The sequence below is a fragment of the Brachycentrus maculatus genome, unplaced genomic scaffold (genome assembly GCF_059751285.1).
Source record: "Brachycentrus maculatus isolate JH-2025_06_01 unplaced genomic scaffold, ASM5975128v1 h1tg000121l, whole genome shotgun sequence".
NCBI classification, from domain to species: domain Eukaryota; kingdom Metazoa; phylum Arthropoda; class Insecta; order Trichoptera; family Brachycentridae; genus Brachycentrus; species Brachycentrus maculatus.
Genome location: NW_028280874.1, coordinates 1,031,882 through 1,056,759, shown reverse-complemented (window position 1 = coordinate 1,056,759; position 24,878 = coordinate 1,031,882). Strand labels below are relative to the sequence as shown.

The window sequence follows — 24,878 nt, the reverse complement described above, 5'->3', positions numbered from 1 at the left end:
GTATATCGGGCCTTGAGGGGATATTCGCAAAGACAGAACTCATTCGCCGGCCAACCGCCGAAGAGGTAGCACGTCTTTCCTCGCCTGATTTTTTTTTAAAGAATGGATAATACAAATACTTATATAAGATATTTTTTTGTTTATTAGAATATACATAAAAAAAATATAACTTCTTATCTTTCATTAACTGTTTTATTTTCAAAACCATATAATTATTTCAAAGAAAAGGTTATTTTTTCAATGTGAAAACGTTGTTTTAGGAAAAAATCGTTTACATCAAATGTTACTTGGGTTTAGAGAGAATTAGGTCGCGATTTATTTATTTATTTATCGGGCCTTAATGAAAAAATGTTTTCACAACATTTTGAGTGTGTCCAAATACTTGTTCACAAAATCTGGACTATCTCTAATTACAGGAGTTATTTTCATATTATTATTTTTTTATTATTATTTTTTTTTTTCAAACTTCCAAGAATTTGAGTAGTGTGGTTGTCAATAATGGGTAGAATTGGTGAATGTTACACGTGTGTAAAGTGATCACTTAAACCAGCCTATGACGGTCGTCAGCCCCGTAAATGCCCAGACTTTCATATTCTTCTTCATCTTTGAAATAAAAAAAAATGTTTTCTCTATTTGCAAATATGGATAGGTACGCGTGACATTCTAGTGCACCGGGAATAATGTAGGAAAAGGTTCGCCGCTCGGGACTGCGTTATCCCGTCTCGGCGCAGCATCCCGCGGGAGCGCGGGGAGGGGGGGTGGGGGGGAGGAGCAGGGCCGCCACACGGGCCGACCGGCTCGGCCGCCCGCCAGACAGTTGCCCCGATACCGCGGTGCCGGCAGCGTGTGTTAGTAGCGTCCCGCGAGTCCCGACCAGACGCCGCGTCTGCCGAGTACGAGTGACAACTTAACTGTTGACTGGTGGCGAACGATTCTTGTGCTATTGCTATTATTATTATTTCGCTGTATTGTGCTCGTAATTTTTTTTATTTTCCAAAAAAAAATATCGTCCAACTTTTAGTTTGTTTTGAGTTTTAGAGTCTTGTTTACTTTGCAAAGTTTTCTTGTACCTACCTGGTCATCCGCATCTCACCTTCCTTCGAATGTTTCAGGATGGCATGATTTTTTTTTCTCTAGAATTTTATGTTCTTGTGTTTTGTGATCGGCGGCGTTTATGATTATTTCATTTCGTTGTGCAATTATTTCGCTACTTCCGAGTGCTTTTTAAGTAGTTATTTTTTGAAATATTGTTTTACTGGATATGTACAATAGATAATCGTATCTATTTAATATCTCAATCGTTGTGTTACGCAATTCGCTCACCAGTCACTACAAAAATCGCTCTTTTTCTTCATGTATTTTATTATTTTTTAAAATTAGATTATGTTTACCCTCGGTTAAACATTTTTGTCGAACTCGTTATTGAAAACTGACCAGTTGCCGAACAAAAGACTAATCGGTAAATTTGTTACCTGTCGACGTAAAGCCGGCTTTGAAATTGCCGACGCCGACTGAGGGATTACGCGAAATCCGATACTTCGACGCTCCGGAGGAAAGCCCCGAGCGATTACCCCGCGAGCCTCGCTAGCGCCGGCCCCTCCCGCGCCAGGACGCGCACAGCCGTCGGAGGCTCGTAGTATGACCGCGGGCCGGAGCGACTGAACGGAGATCGTAACGCCCTCCGCCATGCGGCTCCTCGTGCTGGCCGCCGCTCTGTGGGCGGTAGCGTCCTGCGAGAACTACGTGCGCACCTTCGCCGCCCACCCCTCGGACCCGTGCTACGAGGACGAGCAGGCCGTGCGCTGCATACCCGACTTCATCAACGCTGCCTTCAACGCCCCCGTCGCGGCCTCCAGCACCTGCGGGCAGCACGCCCCCGCCCGCTACTGCGACCCCTCCCAGAGCAACCGCTCCCCGACCTGCCACATCTGCGACGACGCCCAGCCCAAGAAGCGGTTCCCGGCCTCCTACCTGACCGACCTGAACAACCCCAACAACGTGACCTGCTGGCGCTCGGACCCGCTCCCGCCGCCCGCGTCCGTCGACTCGCCTCCCGACAACGTCACCCTCACGCTGTCTCTCGGGAAGAAGTACGAGCTGACCTACGTGAGCATGCAGTTCTGTCCTCGCTCCGCCAAACCGGACTCGATCGCCATATTCAAAAGTATCGATTACGGGAAAACCTGGCAGCCGTTCCAGTTCTATTCCAGCCAGTGCAAAAAGGTGTACGGGAGGCTGAATCGGGCCACCATCACCAAGGCGAACGAGCAGGAGGCCCGGTGCACCGACTCGCACCGCTACGGGGCGGAAGGCGGGGGCACCGGGGGCAGGATCGCGTTCAGCACGCTGGAGGGCCGGCCGAGCGCCTCCGAGTTCGACAACTCCCCCGTGCTGCAGGACTGGGTGACGGCCACCGACGTGAAGATCGTGTTCAACCGCCTGCACATGCCTGACGAGGTGGACCTCTCGGACGAGGTGACGGCCGACGGGCTGGACCTGCGGGACGGCACTGCCGGGTACTCGCTCAACGCGCTGGAGGCCATGTCCACCGCCTCCACGGCCACCGTGTCCCACCACTACGCGGTGTCGGACTTCGCGGTGGGCGGCCGGTGCAAGTGCAACGGCCACGCCAGCAAGTGCTCCCACGGCAAGGACGGGCTGACCTGCGACTGCCGCCACAACACGGTGGGCAAGGAGTGCGAGCGCTGCAAGTCCTTCCACTTCGACCGGCCCTGGGGGAGAGCTACGTCGAGGGACGCTCACGAATGCAAAGGTAGGAATCTTCTTCTCTTTCTTACAGTATCTCTTATCAAATTTCCCAGAAATGGATCTTAATCGAAAGATATCTAGAGGAAGACAAAAAAAATCATAAATGCTGCAGATAACACGATTCGAAGGCACGGCCTAGGTGACGTTGTCTATGACAGAAGGACCTACAAACTGAGGACGTGGAGAGCTGACCCCAGTAGTCTACAAAGATGATAAGTTGGGATGAAGCCAGAAAAAAGAAGAAATTACCCAGAAAATAATAAGATACCGCATTCGTTTACCTAGGTGTTAAATACACACTCTGCTGGAAGTATTTTCCTTTGACAGCGGCGGTATTTCTTTGTTTACGTTTGGCGAGAACACATTTGACGATTAATCATTCATTCAACCTATTACTGATTACAAAGGAAATTGGATGTGTGACTACTCTTCTCGGAATAATTAATCGGATTATGATAATTAGTGTGTGGTCTGCCGAGTATTCACCGAAATTTATTATAATATGAATTATATGTACATTATTAATTATTAGATATTTTGTAGCAAGATTTGTATAATTTATAGATGTTTGAATAATTCATCCAGAAAATCAGGTGCACAAAAATAAGACACTACTACTACTTCGCACCGTTTCCCACAGTGATAGGCAGAGAGGATGAAACGCCACACACACAAACTTCTAGTTTTCTAAACATCCATACATGTTTTCCGGTGACGTAGACTTTCAACACGGCCAGATATTAGGTTCTGATCATTTTCGTCGTGCCAAGTCCTCGTTCTGTTATCTTATTCACATTTGCCACATATATTTCTTATTCATTCTCTCGTCATCCATTCGCTTCACGTGTCCAAGCTACCTCAAATATCCTTTCTTAATCTTTTCAATAATAATATAGGTATCTTACCTTGAGACGATGCATCTATAGTTTTTATACGAAAGAAGATGGAAGGAAGTCTGTGTATCTGTGTGTCTGTGTCCCAGGGCTTACGATCTGGTGTTTGGTTGGCTTCAGTGATATCTTCACACACTTGTATAACGTTCACCATCCTGGCCAATATGGAAAATTCATATTGCATTATTTTTTGAAAAAATGTGAATATGCACTATTAGACATTCTTTTGTACTGTTGTAATTATGACAGATTTTGGATTTTGGCTGACGTTGGTGCCCTCATTTGCGATGGATAATCCAGTGTCTGGTTCCATCTAATTCTACATTTTTAATTCTGTCAAACATCGGTTTTTCCACACATTTGTCTAAGGCATAGGTCGCCAAAGTGTGGCTCGGGAGCCGCACTCGACTCTTTGATCTTTTAAGTGCGGCTCCGGCACAAATATCCGCGGGAAGGCTCTTCAACTCGACGTATTATTCATGTGAACAATCCTTTTGAAGTGAAACCTTATTAAAAGCAAACTGAAAAATCGTCGTATTGACGAGAACCTGGAAACGTGCTAAAAAAAACGACATACAAACCTGATCAAACTTTCAAAGGAGCTCCAAGGATATTATTCCCCTTTTTAATTAATGTTTTACTTAGTAAATACCACTATTTCTTAAAATCTACTGTGAACGTGTTTCGATGCATTCCGTATCATTTTCAAACGCCGTATGTGAAGCTAATTCCAAATTTTAGAGTTCGGTACATGGGACGTTGAAAGTTGAAGAGGGGGCTGAAAAAAAGCTGTTTCTTATTTTTATTTATTAATTTAATTTTAATTTTTTATTTCACATTTGGCGTTTGAAAATGATTACAGTTGATTTTAAGAAATAGTGGTATTTACTAAGTAAAACATTAATTAAAAATGGATAGATTTTACCACAAAGCGACTGCCGAATCAATTAATGAGAGAAGATATTATTCTCAATAAGTAGTGTTTTTATGGATGCTTTACTTTCAAATGATTTTATCAATGAATAAAATCCTTATTATGTGTGAAATCAAGTTTTACCGAGTGTACCCGTAATTTAATAAAGGTTATGAAATTATAATTTAGTTGTACTAGAATTGCAAACAATTTTGTGCTCCTCCGTAGTGTAATGTTCAGCATAAGAGGTAATGCTCGGCTACCGTTCTGGAGATCCCGGGTTCGACTCCCAGGGCGAGGTCAAATAAATATAAGTAATTTTGTAACTTTAATATTTATTCAATATTACCCTGGACTGGTACCTGAAGCCTAGGGCCGATTACCTTTGCTTCATGTGTTAACGATCAAGATAATACTACATTTATGTGATGCAGTATCATATACATTTTCACGTGCGGATGAGGGTCTGAAGAAGAAGATGACCATGAAGAATTGCAACCAGATTTGGAACTCAATATATTTTTTAAATTGTTTTAATGTGCATATTTGGCTATTTGGCTAGTAAGTTTGCCGACCACTGGTCAAAGGGATCTCATTTAAGACGCTGTAATGTGAAAATTCTCAAAAGAAGAAAGCTTGTTTCGAATACATGCGTGTGGTTCGGTTAACAAAACGAAAGGCTTTCGTTGCACATTCAAAAAACCATAAAACAAGAGCTTTTAAGCTATTTATGGCTCTTGATAGCCATCTCTTTAAAATGAAGGTTTTTTTCTTTCTAAATACCGGTTCATGTGTAGCCTGGTGTGTTCCGACGTTTCTCCTAATGTGTTCAGCGATCGTGGTCTAGTCTCTGGTTTGCTCAGAGATTCTTGTTGCTTGCTCGGGTTCGACTGACGGAGTTATGATCTCTTTGCGGGCTATTCGTGTTCATGTTCCACCTCTGAGAACTTAATGGTCGTTTAAACTCAGTTTGTTTTAGCTTGAAGTTAACACATTGAGCCCTGATGCTGATTAAACCAATAAATTATGCCAGATAAACAAGAAATAATAAAATGAAAATTTTTTTTTGCTTCATCTAAACTAATCAACTTACAAACCATCATGCTGCTTCCCCGCAGGGATAGGTAGAGAGAAAAGAATGCCACATCACTCTTTATTTGCAAACATTCTTCGCCTCTTCCACATTCATGCATCTCCTCATCATATATCCCCGCTGATTATTTCGACTTTTGACCTTCAAGTATTTGATATACCTGATCGTGCTAGGTTTTTTCTCGGTCTTCCTCTGCTCCTTCTTTCCTTATATCAAAATCTATAAACACGTTAACCACTACACTACGGAGGCGGAAAGAAGTGTTTTTAGCTAGAAGTAATCAAAATCCACTTATTGATCTATAAACCTTTTATAATTGTACTAAAAACACATTTGTTTGCCAAATCATTTCCAACATAATATTTTCTCCAATTCATTTACAGTGAAGCGCCCTTGAGGTAGTATTTTACGAAAATGACGCTACATAAATTATCCAAATTTATATTATTTTTTGACATCTCATCAAATATGAAGAAGAATATGGAAGTCTGGGCATTTGCGGGGCTGACGACCGTCATAGATCATCTCACCGATAGATGTAAGAGTATTTAGTGAAGTTCTAGTGATTCAAGAACAACGTTTCGAAATTGGTTCATATATATAGAACTTCCAAGAATTTCAGTAGTGTGGTTGTCAATAATGGGTAGAATTGGTGAATGTTACAGTGTGTAAAGTGATTTAACTAGCCTATGACGGTCGTCAGCTCCGTAAATGCCCAGACTTCCAAATTCTTCTTCATCTTTGATGAGATGCCCAAAAATAATATGAAAAGTAACTCCTATAATTGGAGATAATCCAGATTTGTGAACAAGTATTTGGACACACTCAAAATGTTGTATCCAAATTTATTATTATTATTATTATTGTGCTTAATAAATGCAACATCCATATTTTTTTTACTGTAATATGAAGATAAGGTATGACATGTTGGAGATCCTGCATTCTAGTATACGAGTGTGTAGAGTATATTATTTTTCTCGGAATGGGTATTACCGTGCAACCATCGCTATATGGCGAGTACTACAATATATGTACACGTAGTATTACGCTCAGTACGTGACTCGAGTTGCTCCCTGCCCTGAAAGTGTTAATGTCCTCGCTGACAGCCATGGCTTGTGAACTAACTTATTAGCCCCATGAACACCTTTTTGGATTCGACTGCGGCGCGTGATGTGAGAGCGAACAGACGTGAATAATAATACAACTGTTATAATTGTTTTGCATTTAAATTCAATTAAAAAACAATTAACTCACTAACCATCTCGCCGCTTTTCGCAGGGGTAGGCAGATTGAAAGCTGTCCTACCGCATGCCCAGATCTGATACAGAAGCATCTAGGCTTCCTGACAGATCTGCTAAGCATTTTTTTATAACTAAGTTGCGAAATTTATTGAAAATGTGAAACAATATAAAATTGTATCCCGATTTTATTGTGAATTTACATTTAAAAGCTCTCAATATACCTGTCACTGCCAATCTGAATAAATACAAGATTGTAAGTCCATCACCAAATTTTCTAGAAGTATCCCAGGGGTAGGCAGAGAGGATAGAACGCCACACCAATCTGTTTTTGCAATCAACCATCGACTCTTCCACATTCATGAATCTCATCATACCATACCGTACATACCCGCCGATTATTCCGACGATTGACCTGATTACGCCAAGTATTTGATATACCATACTTGATCATGGCAAGTTTTCCTTGGTTTTGCTCTGCTTCTATTACAACCACATTCGCCTTATAATTTGATTTTACTGTACTTTCTTCACTCATTCGATTTACAAAAATTAATTTAATTATTATTATTCATACGTCACTTTATGTGTGAGGTCGAGGTAACATCTATGGCTGATTTAAGTAGCTTATTTTTGAGCATGCAGAGACCCTTATTTTTAAATGTACGTAAGATCCTTCCCGAATTATTTAACATACTGGGAAATTTTTGAAAACATGATTTTCAATTCGTTTGCTACTCCATGCTTCACTTCCATACGTAAGGGTTGGTTGGTACCAGGACTCCTCTATTAACTGCTAGTTTAGCTATCGCTGTAAGGCTTTAATATTGAAAATAACCTAATATAAAATAAGAAAGATGAAAGTTGATTGAATGCAGTCGAAATGTGACCTCTTAGAAGAATGTTCGGCTAAATGATGTATGATGGATGCTCAAATGGTGAAATAAGGAAAGAATGCAAGGCTCAGATAAAATTAAAAAAAATATTATTTCTTGAATGTTTTTCGCAGATACTTTGTGGCACATTTTATAAACTTTATAGAATAAAACAACTTTGTTTTAACCGCTTTTTATTGGTACACTTTATCCAACCGGTTTCGACGAGAACCTTGTCATCATCAGGGTTTATGTATTAAACTCTAAAACATTGAAATACTCAATTATTATCGATAAAATTTAGAAAGGTGTTTTGAAATGGTTTGGACATGTGGCACGAATTAGTAAGGAATGAACGGTAAAACAAATTTATGAAGCGAATGCAGAGGGAGATCGAGAAAAACTTGGCATGATCAGGTATGTCAAATATTTGAAATTGGTCAGGGCAGGTCATCTGAAACTGGCGAGAATCGTTTGCAAAGACAGAGTAGTGTGGTGTTCTTTTCTCTCTGCCTACCCTGCGGAGAAGCTGTATAATGGTAAGTTAGTTAGTATAAAATAAAATTAATAATGATCGTATTCGTTTTAGCGTCAGGCTTGCGTGAAGAGTCCAGTGGTGTGTTCCGCACCCCTTGTCGATTAATTAATTATTACTCATTTTAATACGCCCTTAATTTATTATGCAAGCAGACATGACAGCCCCTGGCTACTACCCCCGGTACCTACTTACTACCTACCTACCTAGTTTCTACTTACGGCAACAATAATCCCTCATTCCAAGGGTAGGTGCGCACTACAAAAAAATAATACTCTCACATCTAATAAAATAATAACTATTTAATTTTTTCCACATGAATTTTATTTGACCAGCAACTGGGTTTCGTCGTAACCGACATCATCAGACTGGTGTGAGGCTAGAAAAAATTCTATGTTATGTACACAAAAAGGCAGGAGTTTAAAACCATTTTATATAATATTCTGATGAAATTAATTTAAATTGAATGAGTTTAAGTAGTGTATGATAATAATAATTACATGTAAGTCATGGTTAAGGTTTTAGGCGTGATTTGATAAAATTATATGTAAGAAACGGATTTTGTATGTGAATTTAAATAATATATGTATATTTAATTCTGGAAATGTTGGTCGAGGACCTCTTCTACTGCTCATTAGTATGGGGAAGTCCAGTATTCTCTGAAACATAACATAACATAAAAAATTACATAGTTATTATTTTATTATATAAAATGCAGTTCCACCAAGAAATGTCAGTATAAAACTTAAATCTAATACACATGTATTCTAACAAATTATTAAAACAATCCTTTTCTTCAAACCCTTATCTTCACCCGATGGCGCATAAGGCACGGCATCATATAAATGCAGTGTTATCTTGGTCGATAGCACATGGAGGAATGATCAGCCCTCCGCTTCGGGTACCAACCAGTCCCGGGAAATTGAGTGAGAGATAAATATTAGAGTGAAAAAATTACTTTTATTTATTTAACCCCCCTTGGGAATCGAACCTCAGATCTTCAGTACAGTAGCCAAGCGGGCTGACCATTATACTACCAAAAAAGGTCATAAAACAATATGACACCCTCCTTTTGCCTAGAATTTTCACTTATGAATTACATTAAATTATAGTCATTTTAAACATAAAGAGTAAAGCCACTCACAAGAAGAAATACACTATAAGATTTGTAACCTAAATAGGGATATGATAAGCTGTGTTGCATAAGCCGTAGCTGAGTCACTTGGACGATAGGTAAGATAGGACGCTCGACTGCGAAATAGGCGTCGCAAAGTAAATTCAAGAAATATTTATTTTCAATCTATCTGGATGTTTGTGATGTACTCGTACTTTTCACATTTACTTTCCCTATCCTTATTATCCTACCTGCAGATAAGCTTCTGAAAGTAGTGTCTTTATTAGACATTAGGTTATTCCTCTAAAAAAACATGCAAACTTTTAACAAAAATAAACGGATAAAAAAACACAACACGCAAACTAAGTGTGATGAACTACAGAATATGTTGTGGTATTATAAAAAATGGTCGTGATCAACACAATATACATACAACATAATACAACGTACTGTGTGATTCATTTTTTGTAAAAGATACGTATATCCACGACGTTGAAGAATCACGAAGAGATGCGATGTGATGTGAACACAGAGATTAAACGTAAGTATTTTTCTCCGCCTCCGTAGTGTAATGGTCAACACGTTCGGCTACCGTTCTGGAGGTCCCGGGTTCGATTCCCACAGGGGGGTCTAATAAATATAAGTGATTTTTTTCACTCTAATATTTATTCAATATTACCCTGGTCTGGTACCTGAAACGGAGGGCTGATCACCTTTCCTTCGTGTGTTAACGATCAAGATAACACTGCGTTTGTATGATGCAGTGCCCTATGCACCATTGAATAAATATAAGAGTGAAAAAATCACTTATATTTATTTTACCCCCCTTGGGAATCGAACCCGGGACCTCCAGAACGGTAGCCGAGCGTACGGAGGCGGACACTAAAATAAAATAAAAATATTTAAGACTCACCCGTACCTAGACTCCATACCAAATAATATATTTTTTTAATTTACTATGTTTATTTTTAATTTTAATTTTAATTTTCTCTGTTTAATTTACTTTGCTTATGAAAAAAAATAGTATAACGAACTCCCTCTCTAAACACAAGAATCTACTTTATTAGAGAGGTAGAAACGTTATATTTGAAATGTATTGTATATTTACCAACTATTTTGTAATAGATTTATATTATCCACTGACACTTCGTGATGGAATTGCATTTTTAATATATTATTAGATTAAAACCAATATTTTTTTCACTTTATTTAAATAAAGCGGAAAAGCTAAAAATATTGGTTTTAATGTAATAATATATTAACTATTTTGTATTATTCAAATATGTATATTGTTAAAAAATAATAATCGTGATGAAAAGGCGGTTGTAACTCCTTGAATTGACAAAGGAACATCAGTGTAAAACGTGATTATCCCTAATTTAATTACTAAACTCATATTGTGCAGGTAATTGTCACCACATCAGTCGCGATTATCCATTCTTTGATATGATAACTGATTGTCCCTGTATTCTAATTCGCTTGTCTGTTATTACATTGTGTTCGGTTTTAGCTTTGAGGTACACTCAGTAAAGAGAACAGTTGGATATGCGCCAATCGATACTGATTCTAAGAACCTAGAACTATATCCGTTCCTTAACCTAAGGGTTTAATACTTAAAAACAAAACTTATAAAGTCGAAAAAGAGCTTGTCGGTATTTGTTCAGTTTTTATTGATAGTTTGCTTCATTTCATTTAAAAATGTTTATAGTCCTAACTCTTTACTTAAAATTAGTTCGGAATCCTTTAGATACTTAATTTTTAGTGGATTCTCGTATTTACAACATTTTGAGTGTGTCCAAATACTTGTTCACAAAATCTGGATTATCTCCAATTACAGGAATTCAAAAAATAATATGAAAATAACTCTTTAAGTGGGAAACCCAGATTTGTGAACAAGGATATGGACAAGTCCAAAATGTTGTGAAGTCTGAGTATTTAGTAGTGTGGTTGTCAACCATGTCTAGAATAGTAAATGTTCTTCTTCTTCTTCTTCTTGTATTTATTGATGTAGGCCTTGTGGCCTGTTTTTAAGAAGGATTAGCCTCCTGCGATGTCGATTCCCAGCAATCGACCCATCTCTTTGGTGGTCTGCACGGGAGTCGTCGACTATGGGGTTGGCCATGCAATGCGATGTGGGGGGGGGGGGGGATCTGGATGGTTCCATTATCCTCAAATCTTCTTCGTTGTCTTACACAACGAACGACGTGTTGGATCTCGCATAGTTCTCTTATTCTAGTGTTTCTCTCGCAAGATATGCTCCTTGGAGTATTCATTTCTAGTAAATGTTACACGTATATAAACTTGTCTTTGAAAGGTTGTAAGCTGTGTAAATAGGCAAACTTTCATAGACTAGACTTCATCTTTATTGAGAACAGTTTAGTTGGAGGATATTTACATTGTGATATTATCCCATCGCCATTTTTTGAGAAGACCCACGCAGGTTTCCCCACAAACGGATGAGCTGTGCGCTATATATTATGTACCGAGAACTAGGCACTATCTCTGTATCAGCTGTAATTGGAACGGCATTATGTCAGCATAAAAACATAAATATTCATTGTTCGCCCCGTCTGCAATCTAAACAATAAGTTGTCCTCATTAGCAATTAAATCCAGGTGTGAATCGTAAATCAGTGGGTGTTACATGTTGTGTGAACGGAACAGCGATGTGCTATAACGAAAACAAATGACTGAACACAAAGCTAGAATTGTTCTCGCAGACTATTAAAACTATTTATTAGTAAATCTAGCACTTTTCTGTATGTGTTCTAGTATACACTACACAACTGTCTCGGTGAATTATCGTCCATCTTGCTATCTTCCCTCGACAGTTGATTCTTTATAACTTGTGTGGTCTATGAATCAAATATAATTTTTAATATAAAGTAAACTTATACACGATTTCAACACATCATTTAATGTTGGTATGGTATTAACTCTGTCTGGTCATGCGTTGCTGTAGCTCAGTCTGATTAAATGGAAAAGAAAAAACAGGAAGAACACATTTCCATAGTAAATATTTATTATATTTAAGATATAAAAAACAATTATTTCAGAATATGTCTTTAAAAAGAGCATCCGAATTTTAACCAACGGTTGTTTTTTTAAATAAAAAAAACCTGTAACTAACATTTTTCTCCTCTTTGAAGATAATGTATGTAAAGACTGGCATACGAAAGACCGAATTTGTTTTATATTGTTCTAAAAATTAATCAGAATAAAGTGTGTCTGACGGACTCATTTGCCTCTGATGCTTAAGGATCTAATTTCTAAACAATGCCATTTTATCGTCTCTCTGCTCATCAGTGAAGCATGGAAATACTTTGCTCTTCTATCATGTCAGGTCTCCCCAATGTCGAATATTGCTTAAAAGTAATTGTCCTTGTCTTAAGCAGCTCGAAACAGCGCCTCAAAGGTTCTGATCTCCGTACAATCTCGTATATTTCGGAGCCAGGAGATCTGCCTTCTTCCCACACTTGTCGACTTTGCCTCTTTTGATTAGGTGCAATAGCTCGTACTACTCTCTTACAAGCATATTCCCCAGATAGGTCACTTTTTTTTAGACGGGAATTGCATTTATTATTTACCTTGCTTATTATGTACAAGGTTTAAAGATAATTTAGTGGATTTTTGTTTCTTCTAGCTAATTAAATATGTTTTTATTTGAATCTGTGTTGGGAACAGGAGGGATAGTCTAGTGATATAGGTCACCTACTAGACTTTGTTAAGTATGTTGTTTCAGTATGGCATTGTTGTATGAGGAGAGACATACAACAATGCTTTGAACAATCATAAAATCATTTTTAAAAAAATCCAACAAATTTATTATTTTCAACATTCCAAGCCCTAATGTGGAAACCATTTTCAAAAAACGATAATTCTTTAACGATTAAAGGGTGATAAATATTTGAATCTAAGGAAAAGTTCGTCTTTGAGATTCCAAAACAATTTTAAAATAGCAATACCAAGTAATTCCAACAGAACTTGAGAACCAAATATTTCAAGTTTAAAATAATTATTTGCACACATTTTATACAAATTAATCGAAAATAAACATACACAAAATAAACAATACAAAGAAAAAAAAACTATTCCATAATTTATAAGTAATTATAAATAAAAAACAAGGAGTGTAAGTCCGTCTCTAAGCATAAGAACTTGGACTCTTTTTTGGAGAGGAACAGCGTAACTAGTATTAAGATATCGTAGTCGTACAGGAGAAAGTGACCAACTACCAAAACGTAAAATGTTCAGGAGGGCCATTTAAGTCAGTTTTGCTTGGCAAGAAAATAAACATCAATGCAGTTAGTAATTTTTAACAGGTCATCATATTATCCTTTCAAGTTTAAAATCCTTTGGGATTTTTTCAGGGCAATATTAAGCTAGTAAGATATCAAATAGTCAATGATCACGTTTTTGTAAAACAATGCACTTGGTCACTTTCTCCTGTATGACTACGATATGTTAAAAGTAGAAATGTCTAGCAAATGAATGAACTGTTTTTTGTAACTATGTATATTAAAAAAAATATGAAAAAGTTAATTAGTCATATGCCCATAATTTGATATAAAAATACTAACTAACCATCACGCCGCAACCCCGCAGGGGTAGGCAGAGAGAATAGAACGCCACAACACTCTGTCCTGGCAAAGATTCTTCGCCTCTTCCACGTTCATACATCTCCTCATACATACCCGCCGATTTTTCATTATCGATGAAATTACGAAAAATGTGTTGAAATGGTTTGGACATGTAGAATGAATGAGTGAGGAAAGAACGGTAAAACAAATTTATGATGCGAATATAATTGGAAAAATGAGCAGAGGAAGACCGAGAAAAACTTGGCACGATCAAGTATGCCAAATACTTGAAAGGAGTCAGGTTAGAAGTCGAAACAATCGGCGAGTATGTATAATTTGATAAAGATTTAATTAATTTATTTTATTTTATTTATTCGGGAATTGTACAGCTTACATATAAAAAAAATTATATGAAACAATAGTTATATTAACAATAATAAACATTACATTACATTGACAAAAAATAGTTACAATAATAATAATAATAATAAACCATATCCGCTCCCTAGGTGGAGCATATGGAGTCCACAAACTGTCTCCAGGCTTTTCTGTCGGCTGCCAGCTCCCTTGCATCCTCCCAAGTCAGATCCGCGTCCCGAAGTTCTGACGAGAACTGCCGACGAATTGTCAGCAGTGGTCGTCCTGGGCGGCGCGAACCTGATGCCTTGTAAAAGAGGCAAGCTTGATTAAGGCTCTCAGGAGGCATGCGGAGTACATGGCCAAGCCAACTGAATCGCCTTTTCTTGACGACAGTTGTGACCAAGATTTGCTGCGTCCTACGCCTTATCTCTTCATTCCTCACAAAGTCAAACCACCGCACGCCTAAAATTCTCCGCAGACACCTGTTCTCAAAGCTTAGTACACGGCTGCTCTGGGCCCTTGTAAGGTGCCATGTTTCACAGCCGTATAAGAGAACAGGAGCAATGCAGGCATTGTATAGGCGGCATTTGGTCTTCACCGAGTATAAATCCGATCTCCAGACAGCCTTCATACTGTTAAATGCGGACCCTGCGAGTCCTAATCGCACTCCCAGTTCCTTTTGAAGGCTGCCATTTTCAGTCGCGTACACTCCCAAGTACTTGAAACTCTCGACCCTTTCGATGCGCTGGTTACTCAACATCAAGGGTTGTTGGGTATCTAGGCATGAGCTGTTGCACAACACATGGGTTTTTGCAACATTTATTGAATAATGACGATACAAAATAAAATAATGTTACAATAATAGTTACAATAATGACGATACAAAATAAAAACGTTATTTTATACAAAATGAGTCCAATGGACGCATTTTGCCCAAGTCAGCATTAATAAATGAGCACGTCTGGATAAGGGTTAAAAATACGCCGTTTCGCAATCTGAATGGAATATGTTGTTTGCGCTCGTGCCTTAATTTTTTGGTTACGCGCAAAGCTTTCTTGAACACGTCTGCGAGCCGAATTTAATACTGCGGTGCTTTACTTTGTTTTATGACTCTCAGTCGTAAAATAACCGGAAAATAAATGATTTCTTTGGTATATTTCGGTTGAAACATTCTGATAATAAATTTTCACCGGTTAATTTGGCAGCGTTTTCCAGACGAGCAGGTGTTTCACTTATTTTTTTTATCATCATATTCACACGGTTATATGGTACTTAATAAATATATATTATTCATGATCCTTTTCTGGTAAGTCGAAAATTTTATGCTCTGTTTAAATATAAATAAAGATACATACATATAGGTACCCGTACTCACATATCTTGTTAAGATTTTACCTCTTTATAATTAACTCTGCATCTATCTCATTTGGTGCCCTATGCACCATTTGGTGCAGATAGGGAAGAGAAGACTATTATATTAAATTCTTATTCCATTGTTATTTTATTTTATGGGAAGGTGTATAATTTTTAAATCACGATTTATACAACATTTTGAGTGATTTTAAATACTTGGTTACCAATCTGGGTTTCCTACACTTATTTTTTATATGATTTTTATTTATTCATTTGTTATTTTTAAAATTTTTTTTTGACATCTCAACATAGATGAAAAATAATCTGCAAGCCTGGGTATTTACAGGGCCAAAAAGGGTCTCTGCTTTTGGCTTTTGTGAACTCATATATACAGCGTCATGAGATTAATGATATATGCTTGAAAAAAATTGAGTAGTGTGGTTGTCAATGAAGTTGTGCACGCTTATAAAGTGATCACTTAACCAGTCTATGACAGGTCGTAAGCCGTGTAAATACCCAGACTTTAATACTTTTCTTCAGTTTGTTGTTATTTAAAAAAATATATATTGTACTTGTATTCGTCTTAGAAAAAAGCAATGGTTGAAAATTAAAAATATTTCACGTACAATTTTTTTAAACATTGGAAATGATAAAAAAAAATAAATTAGCCGTATGCGCTTCCCATGTTGAGCATATGGAGTCTGCAAATTGCCTCCAGGCTCTTCTTACATCGTCCCAATCAGGTCCGCATCCCGAAGTTCAGACGAGAACTGCTGACGAATTGTCTAAAAAAAATCTATGCAAATTTTAAAATAATTTAGTCACGATGTCTCATCACTATGATGTTTGTTTTGTGGGTCTGAAGACCACGTGAGGTGGTAGCCCACACTGGGCCTGTGGGTAGGTAATATGTAACCATAATCCCCCTAGCTAAGGTTTCGCATGGTTCCCTTAGCCGTAAGACAAATGTCAGAAAGAATAAATAGTCCATGCCACAGCTAATTTAGGTACTCAAAGCACAAAACACGTAGGAGCACACACTTACACTAAAAACATACCCAACATATCACCTTGGTAGATAATAAACAAGGGATATTAAGTGACACAACAAGGAAAAAAAAAAAACATAATCTACACTCCGACCCACCGTCTGAGAACCACTGGGATTTACCAATTTTCCTAGACAAACTCTGTACCCTTATCCAATTTTGATATCAGCATAATTTCTTCACCCGCGCGTTGCGAACTTTCTGAATAAATTGCCGCAATATTTAAACTCCTACGTTTTAAAATCATTTTTCTTTTATTATTTAATATTGGAGTAATCTCTGCGATTTTCCGAGTTGGAAATTAAAAAAGTTATCCTGTTTCGATGTAAATTGGACTCGGCAATACAACTGCTAATATTGTATAACTGGAAATCTCTGCATAATTTACTTACGACGTACAAATAATAAAAATAATTTAAGATAATTTATGAAGCCCCATTTTCTTAAAATTCGGGAAAAGGAGTTTGTACTAATGACTAAGCGAACAAATACGTTTTTTGTTTTTTTCAAAGATCATCTCACTCTCACTGTTTTTAACTTTTAGTGGAAGAGCATTCCACGCCATCGCTTCCGCAACAGCGAAGGCTTGCTGCTATGGGTAAAATGATCACTTTACTCACAGCAGTTGTAGCCGATCGAAACGTGAAACGTCTATCAACCATAACAAATCGGCGGGTATGTATAAGTAGATCCATTAATGTGGAAGAGGCAAAGATTGTTAGCATAGAAAGATAGGTGTGGGGTTCTATTTTCTCTTTCTACCACTTCAGTAAGAGGGTAATAGTTAGTAAGTAATAATAAAAATAAATTTGTTTAATTCATATAGCGCCATTTTGGTAATACTACATCAAAGGCGCTTTAATGTGAATGAATTGAGGAAAGGAAAATGGTGGAAATGATTCAACAAATAAATGTGTTTTTAGCTTTTTTTCAAAGATCACCTCACTCTCACTGTTTCTAACTACTGGTGAAAGAGCATTCCACACCATCGGTCCGCAACAGCAAAGTCACGCACTTCAAATTTAGGCACTGGTTGCGAGCCGGTAAAATCGTTTTCCCCATAGTAGTTGTAGCCGATCGAAGCATGAGACATCTACCTACCAATTCGTCTGGAATACACAGCTCTTTAATATACTCTGGAGTCATATTATGTATTGATTTATACATGAGTAGACAGAGTTTATGCTCAACCCTTTCGGGAAAGCGTAACCAGTGCAGCTGGTGAGGCAGTGAAGTGATGCGACTGAAATAAGAAATTCCAAAAATTAGTCTTGCTGCTGCGTTCAACACTGATTGCAATCGAGTAGTTTTATTGTCTAGTAGAGCCGCCTATATACCCTTACAATAATCTACTCTAGATACTATAAACGCATTTATCAATTGACGGGCAGCATCAACTTGCAGATTTTTGCGATTGCTCTTAGTTTGTATAGGTATAGGTAAGGTCTTTATTAATTTTTTGCTTCTAAATATTAAAAAATGACCTACTTATTGGCACTTGTGTTTTTGTTAATTATAACGCTCGTTTAATTACATACTTGCTTCATTAATTCATAATTAACTATCGGCTCTATAATTACAGTTCGATTACAAACCTATCATTATCTCCCATAAACAACACCGTATAAGAGCTTATAATTTTAGAATTTCACTGCGGAAGTAACGCAACACAATATTAACTAACTAAGTAAAGATCGCGCCGCTTAGCACGCGTGGTAGGCAGAGAGAATATAACGCCACACCACTCTGTCTTTGCACACATTCTCACGTCTTACGCATTCATTCACGTCCTCATTCATACACGCTGATTATTCCGACTCCTGACCTAACAGATTTCAAGAGTTTGAACTACTTGACAATGCTACGTTTTCTTCGGTCTTCGTTTGGATCTACAAACATTACTCACCTCTTCCGCATTCATTAATCTCCTCATACGTTCACGCCGATTATTCCGACTCCTGACCTAAAAGCTTTCAAGTATTTGAACTACTTGACAATGCTATGTTTTCTTCGGTCTTCCTTTCTATCTTTTATAGTAAAAATAAGTCTTTAAAAACATACATATTGAAATTCATTAATTGATTCGACAGTCACATTTTGGTAGAATCTATCCATTTTTTATTTAAGTTTTACTTACTGAATTCCACTGTTTCTTATGTGACATAAAGCCTCCCACCTATTGTAATTTTTTTCACTGAAAAAAAAGAAACAGCTCGTACTCCCTTCAACCTTAAACGTCCCAAGCACACAACTCTAAAATTGAGACTTAGCTTCACATACGGTGTTTGAAAATGATGCGGAATGAATCAAAACACGTGTCACAATAGATCGTAAGAAAAAGAGGTATTTACAAAGTATAAATTAATTCTAAAACATGAAAATATTGAATATAAATAAATATATAAAAATAAAATATAAGTATAACTTTTATTAACACAGTGCTTATCATTCATCGCTCACTTTGTGTAATACAACTTTAAAAAACACTAATTCTAAATCTGTCACAAAGTGGATGATGAATGGTAAGGAAAGTGTTATATTACCATTCCACAAAGTTAATTAATATTCAAAATATAAGTTAAATTATTTATTAAACGTAAAACCAACAGTGATACTGCGGGTGTGTATATTTAAAAAAAACCTTTTTTGGGTTACGAAGAGTCGGCAGCTCATTCCAGCATTTGTGGAGTCAGACACGGAGTCACTCCAGGAAATCAGAATGCCAGGGAACCATGCTAATGAGGAACAGAAACCCTGATCCTATTAAAGCAATTAGTCCCATGTCTCTATGATATTTAATGACGTTAAGCCAACGTGCTCTGTACCTATACCTACTACATGCCCTTATTACAGGCTACATCATATTAGCAAACGCGAAGGGAGTGTATCGCGCTCCCAGTTATATAAACATTACATACTTAGCCTACCTGTAGACCAAGCGATACTGTACTAGGCGTAGCGGGGGTAACTGCCGTTCATTAAAAAATAATAATAATAACAACGTTTTGAGTGTGTCCAAATGCTTGTTCACAAAATCTGGATTATTTCCAATTACAGGAGTTATTTTCGTATTATTTTTTGACGTCTCATCAAATATGAAAAAGAATATGGAAGTCTGGGAATTTACGGGGCTGACGACCGTCGTAGGCTGGTTTAAGTGATCATTTTACACACGTGTAACATTCACCAATTCTAACCATTATTGACAACCACTACTCATATGAAACAATTTTGAAACATTATTATTGAATCACTAGAACCTTGCTAGAGACATCTTTTTTTATTTAAAAAAAATTAACAAAAAAAAATATTATGAACTTAGCCTACCTGTAGTAACCAAGCAATACTCTACTAGGCGCAGCGGGGGTAACTGCCGTTCTTAAAAACTGAATGGATCATTATCAGACGGGAGGAATATCTAATTTAACATACTCAACCTATAAAGGATTGTATTAGACTCGTTTTGTATTTTTAACAGCAGATATAATCAATATTTTCATCCATCATTTTCTTGTGGAAAATTCGTTGTTTTCGTAAGTTGGCAATGAGTGACGTTACAGAAACATTGTACTTGAATCATTAGAATTTTCAATAGAGACATCTATTAAGTACCATGTTTCGAAATTGGATCTTATATAAAGTACTTCAAAAAATTTGAGTAGTATGGTTATCAACCATGGGTATAATTGGTGAATGTTACACTTGTGTAAAGTGATCACATAAACCTGCTTATAACGGTCGTAAGCCCCGTAAATGCCCAGACTTGCATATTCTTTTTCATCTATGTTGAGATGTCAATAATATAATATGAAATAAAATAAATGAAAAAATATTATTGAAATACTTGATCATGCGAAGTTTTCCTCGAATTCTTGTAAACGCGAATATAATAATCCCTTACCGCACCCCAATGGTGCATAGGGCACTGCTTCATATAAACGCAGTGTTATCTCGATCGATTACACATGAAGGAATGGTGATCAGCCCTCCACTTCAGGTACCAGTCCAGTGTAATATTGAATAAATATTAGAGTGAAAAAATCACTTTTATTTATTAAACCCCCCTGGGAATCGAACCCGGGACCTCCAGAACGGTAGGCGAGCATGCTGACCATTACACTACGGAGGCGGACGAAACGCTAAAATAATATCATTAAAAAAAAATTCAAGGTTTGCATTGAATGTACATTTCGTGGATAAACTGGCAAAAAACGTTAACCCCCTGTTTGAATAATCCCTGTTCTTTAAAGCTTTAATTAAGCCTTCATAAAATACCCGCTATTGAACTTAAAGTTGAATTTCCTTTTAAAACCACATAAATATTAAATTTCGTCTGCCTCCATAGTGTAATGGTCAGCACGCTCGGCTACCGTTCTGGAGGTCCCGGGTTCGATTCCCAGGGGGGTCGAATAAATATAAGTGATTTTTTCACTGTAATATTTATTGAATATTACCCTGGACTGGTACCTAAAGCGGAGGGCTGATCACCTTTCCTTCGTGTGTAAACGATCAAGATAACACTGTGTTCACATAAAGCAGTGCCCTATGCACCATTGGGTAAGGGTTTTATTATTTTTATTATTATTAATGTATTTGGCCAGTTTATAGAACGTTGAAAACTTTATAATACTTATGAATCATTATTATAGACAACATTTCATATTTTCGAGTTAACGTTTTTTGCCAGTATACCCACGATATGTAGATACCCCCTCTGCACTTAGCACGGCCAGTACAACAGCAAGAACGGTAATGCTTTACGCGTATACGGTAATGTGCACAAAATTAAATTTTACTTAATTAGCAAGGCGCCGGAGAGCACGTAATTTAATAATTACACCCATGCTATATCCCATGATATTATTAACTATTTACTCACTTAGGTTTCGCGTTATAAATCCTTAAAATAATTAGCAAAATATGTAAACTTTTTTTTGTAATTTATTGCACACGTGTGTTTGATCTATGTTTTAATGGGTGGCTTACAGAATTTGTCACCAGGGCGCTGTTATATTTTCCAGGAATAAATATTTGTTTTTAATTAAAATGTTTAATTAGTAAATACCAATACTAAACGCCGTTTGAAAATGATGCGGAATGCATCGAAACACGTGTGATAGTAAATTTAAAGGAAAGGTAGTATTTCATAATTTTAATGGTTGTATTTCATGTAATTTTTTTCTTAAAAGTGGATAGGTTTTACCACAAAGTGACTGCCGAATCAATTAATGAAAAATTAACATATGTAACAACACATGTATGTTTACATATATATGATATCATACATACCTGCTGATAATTTCGTTTCCTGACCTGACCGCTTTCAAGTACTTGTCATACCTGATCAAGCCAAGTTTTTCTCGGACTTCTTCTTCTCCTTTTTCCAAGTACTTCACCTCATAAATTTGTTTTACCGTTCTTTCCTCACTCATTCGTTCCTACCCATCTCAACACACCTTTCTTAATTTTTTGGACACTGATTATCTCAGCTTTGCATTATTTCCTTATTTAACCATTCGAACGTCTATCATACATTGTTTTGCCGGGTATTCGTCTGAGGAATCGCATTTCGACTGCATTCAGTCTACTTTCATAATTATTTTGCCAACTCCATGCCATACTCGGCTGTCCGAACTTAAAACACAGTAAGGGACATTTTTTTTGGAGTACGTTTTTTTGCATTTTTGGACTAAGTAGAATCTACTTAGCCCAAAAATGCAAAAAAATGTCCCTTACTGTGTTTTGAGTTTGGACAGCCGTACTCTATTCTTGCAAACATTATTATGTTTGCGAGTGGTACGGCGTCCTATTCTCTCTGCCTACCCCTGCGGAAAAGCGGCACGATGGTTAGTTAGTTAGTTAGTTATAAATTCATATACCTACGTTTAAACTACAGTGAGTAAGTATATGGTATGCCCTTAACCCTCTCGGTATGAGCGAAGTAAGTTCCCTGACTATCTTTCTGTATGCATATTTTATTCTCAAGTACGCACACAAAGGAATTACTTCACCGAAAAGTATCGTTACAATGAAATGACTGCTATAAACATGACGAAAATTTTAAAATAGCGCTCCTGAGTCAGATTTGAAAGCCTTAATGCCCAGTTATCTGTGTAGCTTATCAAAAAATTTAAACATTTTGAATTTTAAATATTAGTTCAAGGGGAGGGTATCGGTAAATAAACTCATATTATATTTTGTATATTAAAAGCATTATTAACTTTGTGTATGGTAATATAATATAATGTGGTAGTAAGGAAGAAATATTTTTCAAGTGGTATTACACAAGGTGAACGACAAATGATAATAATTGTGTTTTATTTAATTTTTTTATTATTTAATATGGTTACAAATATTTAAAAAATATATATTTTCATTCATTTTCTAAACATTTCTACGTTCAATCTTAAAATTAAAAACGCAATTCTCTCTCGATATGAGTGTGCTCTTGTGCTTGGAGAGGGACTTACACTTGTTAGTTATGTTTGTTGGTAATACAATTTTTTTTTTAAAATTATTGTTAAATATGTATTCTGTTCAGTTTGGGGATTTCATTATTAAAAATTAACTAATTTACCATCACGCAGCTTCTCCGCAGGGGTAGGCAGAGAGAATAGAAAACAACACAAATCTGTCATTGGAAACAATCTTCGCCTCTTCCAAATTCATATATCTCCTCATACAAACCCGCCAATTATTGACTGACGCCTTACCTGACAACTTGCAAGAATTTGAAATACTCGATAATGTATAGTTTTCCTCGGTCTTCTTCTGCTTCTGTAACCCATTACATTCGCCTCATAAATTTGTTTGACTGTCCTTTCTCCACTCATCGGATTCACACGCCCAAACCATCTCAACACACCTTTCTAAATTCGATCGACAATGCTTATCTCAATTTTTGTCAACTAATTACTTATTAACTAACTAACTTATTTAGCATTACGCAGTTTCCCCCCAAGTGTAGGCAGAGAGAATAGAACGCCACACCACTGTCTTTGCAAACAATCTTCGCCACTTCCACATTGATTCATTTCGTTATATATACCCGCCGATTCCGACTCAGACCTGACCGCATATAAGTATTTTACAAACTTGATCGAGCCAAGTTTTCCTCGGTCTTTTTCGATTAATAAACGTTTATTTCGCGTTAAAATTTTATATTAATGTATGTAGTTGAAAAAGATTAAATGTTCGTTTTAGACTGAGTGTTAGCTAAGTCTGTTACTCGCTAATCGCCACATGTCACTCGAATACACAAGACACATCAAAAGCTTTCGCTCATAATATTACAATTCACTTAATTCATTATCGAGCTTTCAAGCGCACTGTGGGCATATTGATGTAATCAAGTTGCACTGTAAGCTTGTTCAACTCGATACAATATCACACAATTACATGGATGTTATTGTTCCGTATAGAGTCGGCATTCATTATGTAATGTGTCTTGACCGATTACTCAATCACAGGGGTGGGCAAGTTTATTGGCTGTCGGCCACATTATAGATAAAAAATATTGACCGCGGGTCACACTAAAAATATTTTTTATTATAAAGGGGGTTTTACAGTTTGAGAATTGTTTTGTAAAGCGGGTTTTTAAGAAAGGCCACATTTCAGATAAAATATTTTCCACGGTTCAACTAAAAATATTTTAAATGAAATGTGGATTCTAAAGCTTGGAGTATATTTTATGAAGTGTGTTTTAAATTTAAAGCCAGGCCATATTGTGGATAAAATAACACATTGATCGTGGGTCACACTTAAATCAAATTTTAATATTGGGGATAATTTTATAAATTTAATAAAATTATTACAATTTATTTAATAATATTTTTAATTAAAAAATTATATAAAATCATACAAATCTCTTATCATAACTGATATGTAATAATTATTATACTAAAATTCTTAAATTCATTCCATATAAATAAATTATGTTTATGTTTTATTATGGAAAAATTATGTAAAACCATGGTCTTCAACCCCTGCCTTTTTATGTACATTAGATAAGATATAATTTTGTCTGACCTCCCAAAGGTCTCATAATGTCGTTAACGACAAAACCTGGTCATTGGTCATTGGTAAATATGTGCAAAAACTATACAGT

General features: G+C 36.8%; 1 protein-coding gene across 6 annotated transcripts in view; it reads left to right on the top strand.

Moving 5' to 3' along the window:
• Positions 1 to 774: 774 nt before the first annotated feature.
• NetA (Netrin-A) overlaps positions 775 to 24,878 on the top strand; it is a 335,944-nt gene continuing 311,840 nt past the window's right edge. The window contains exons 1-2 of one of the 6 annotated variants that reach the window (XM_088259914.1): positions 775 to 921; positions 1,381 to 2,773. In XM_088259914.1, coding sequence (XP_088116040.1) covers positions 1,687 to 2,773 — 1,087 coding nt within the window. In that variant the 5' untranslated portion in view covers positions 775 to 921; positions 1,381 to 1,686. Of the gene's footprint in view, positions 2,774 to 24,878 lie in introns of all 6 variants that reach the window. The other 5 variants (XM_088259912.1, XM_088259910.1, XM_088259911.1 and 2 more) reach the window with 5 other exon arrangements.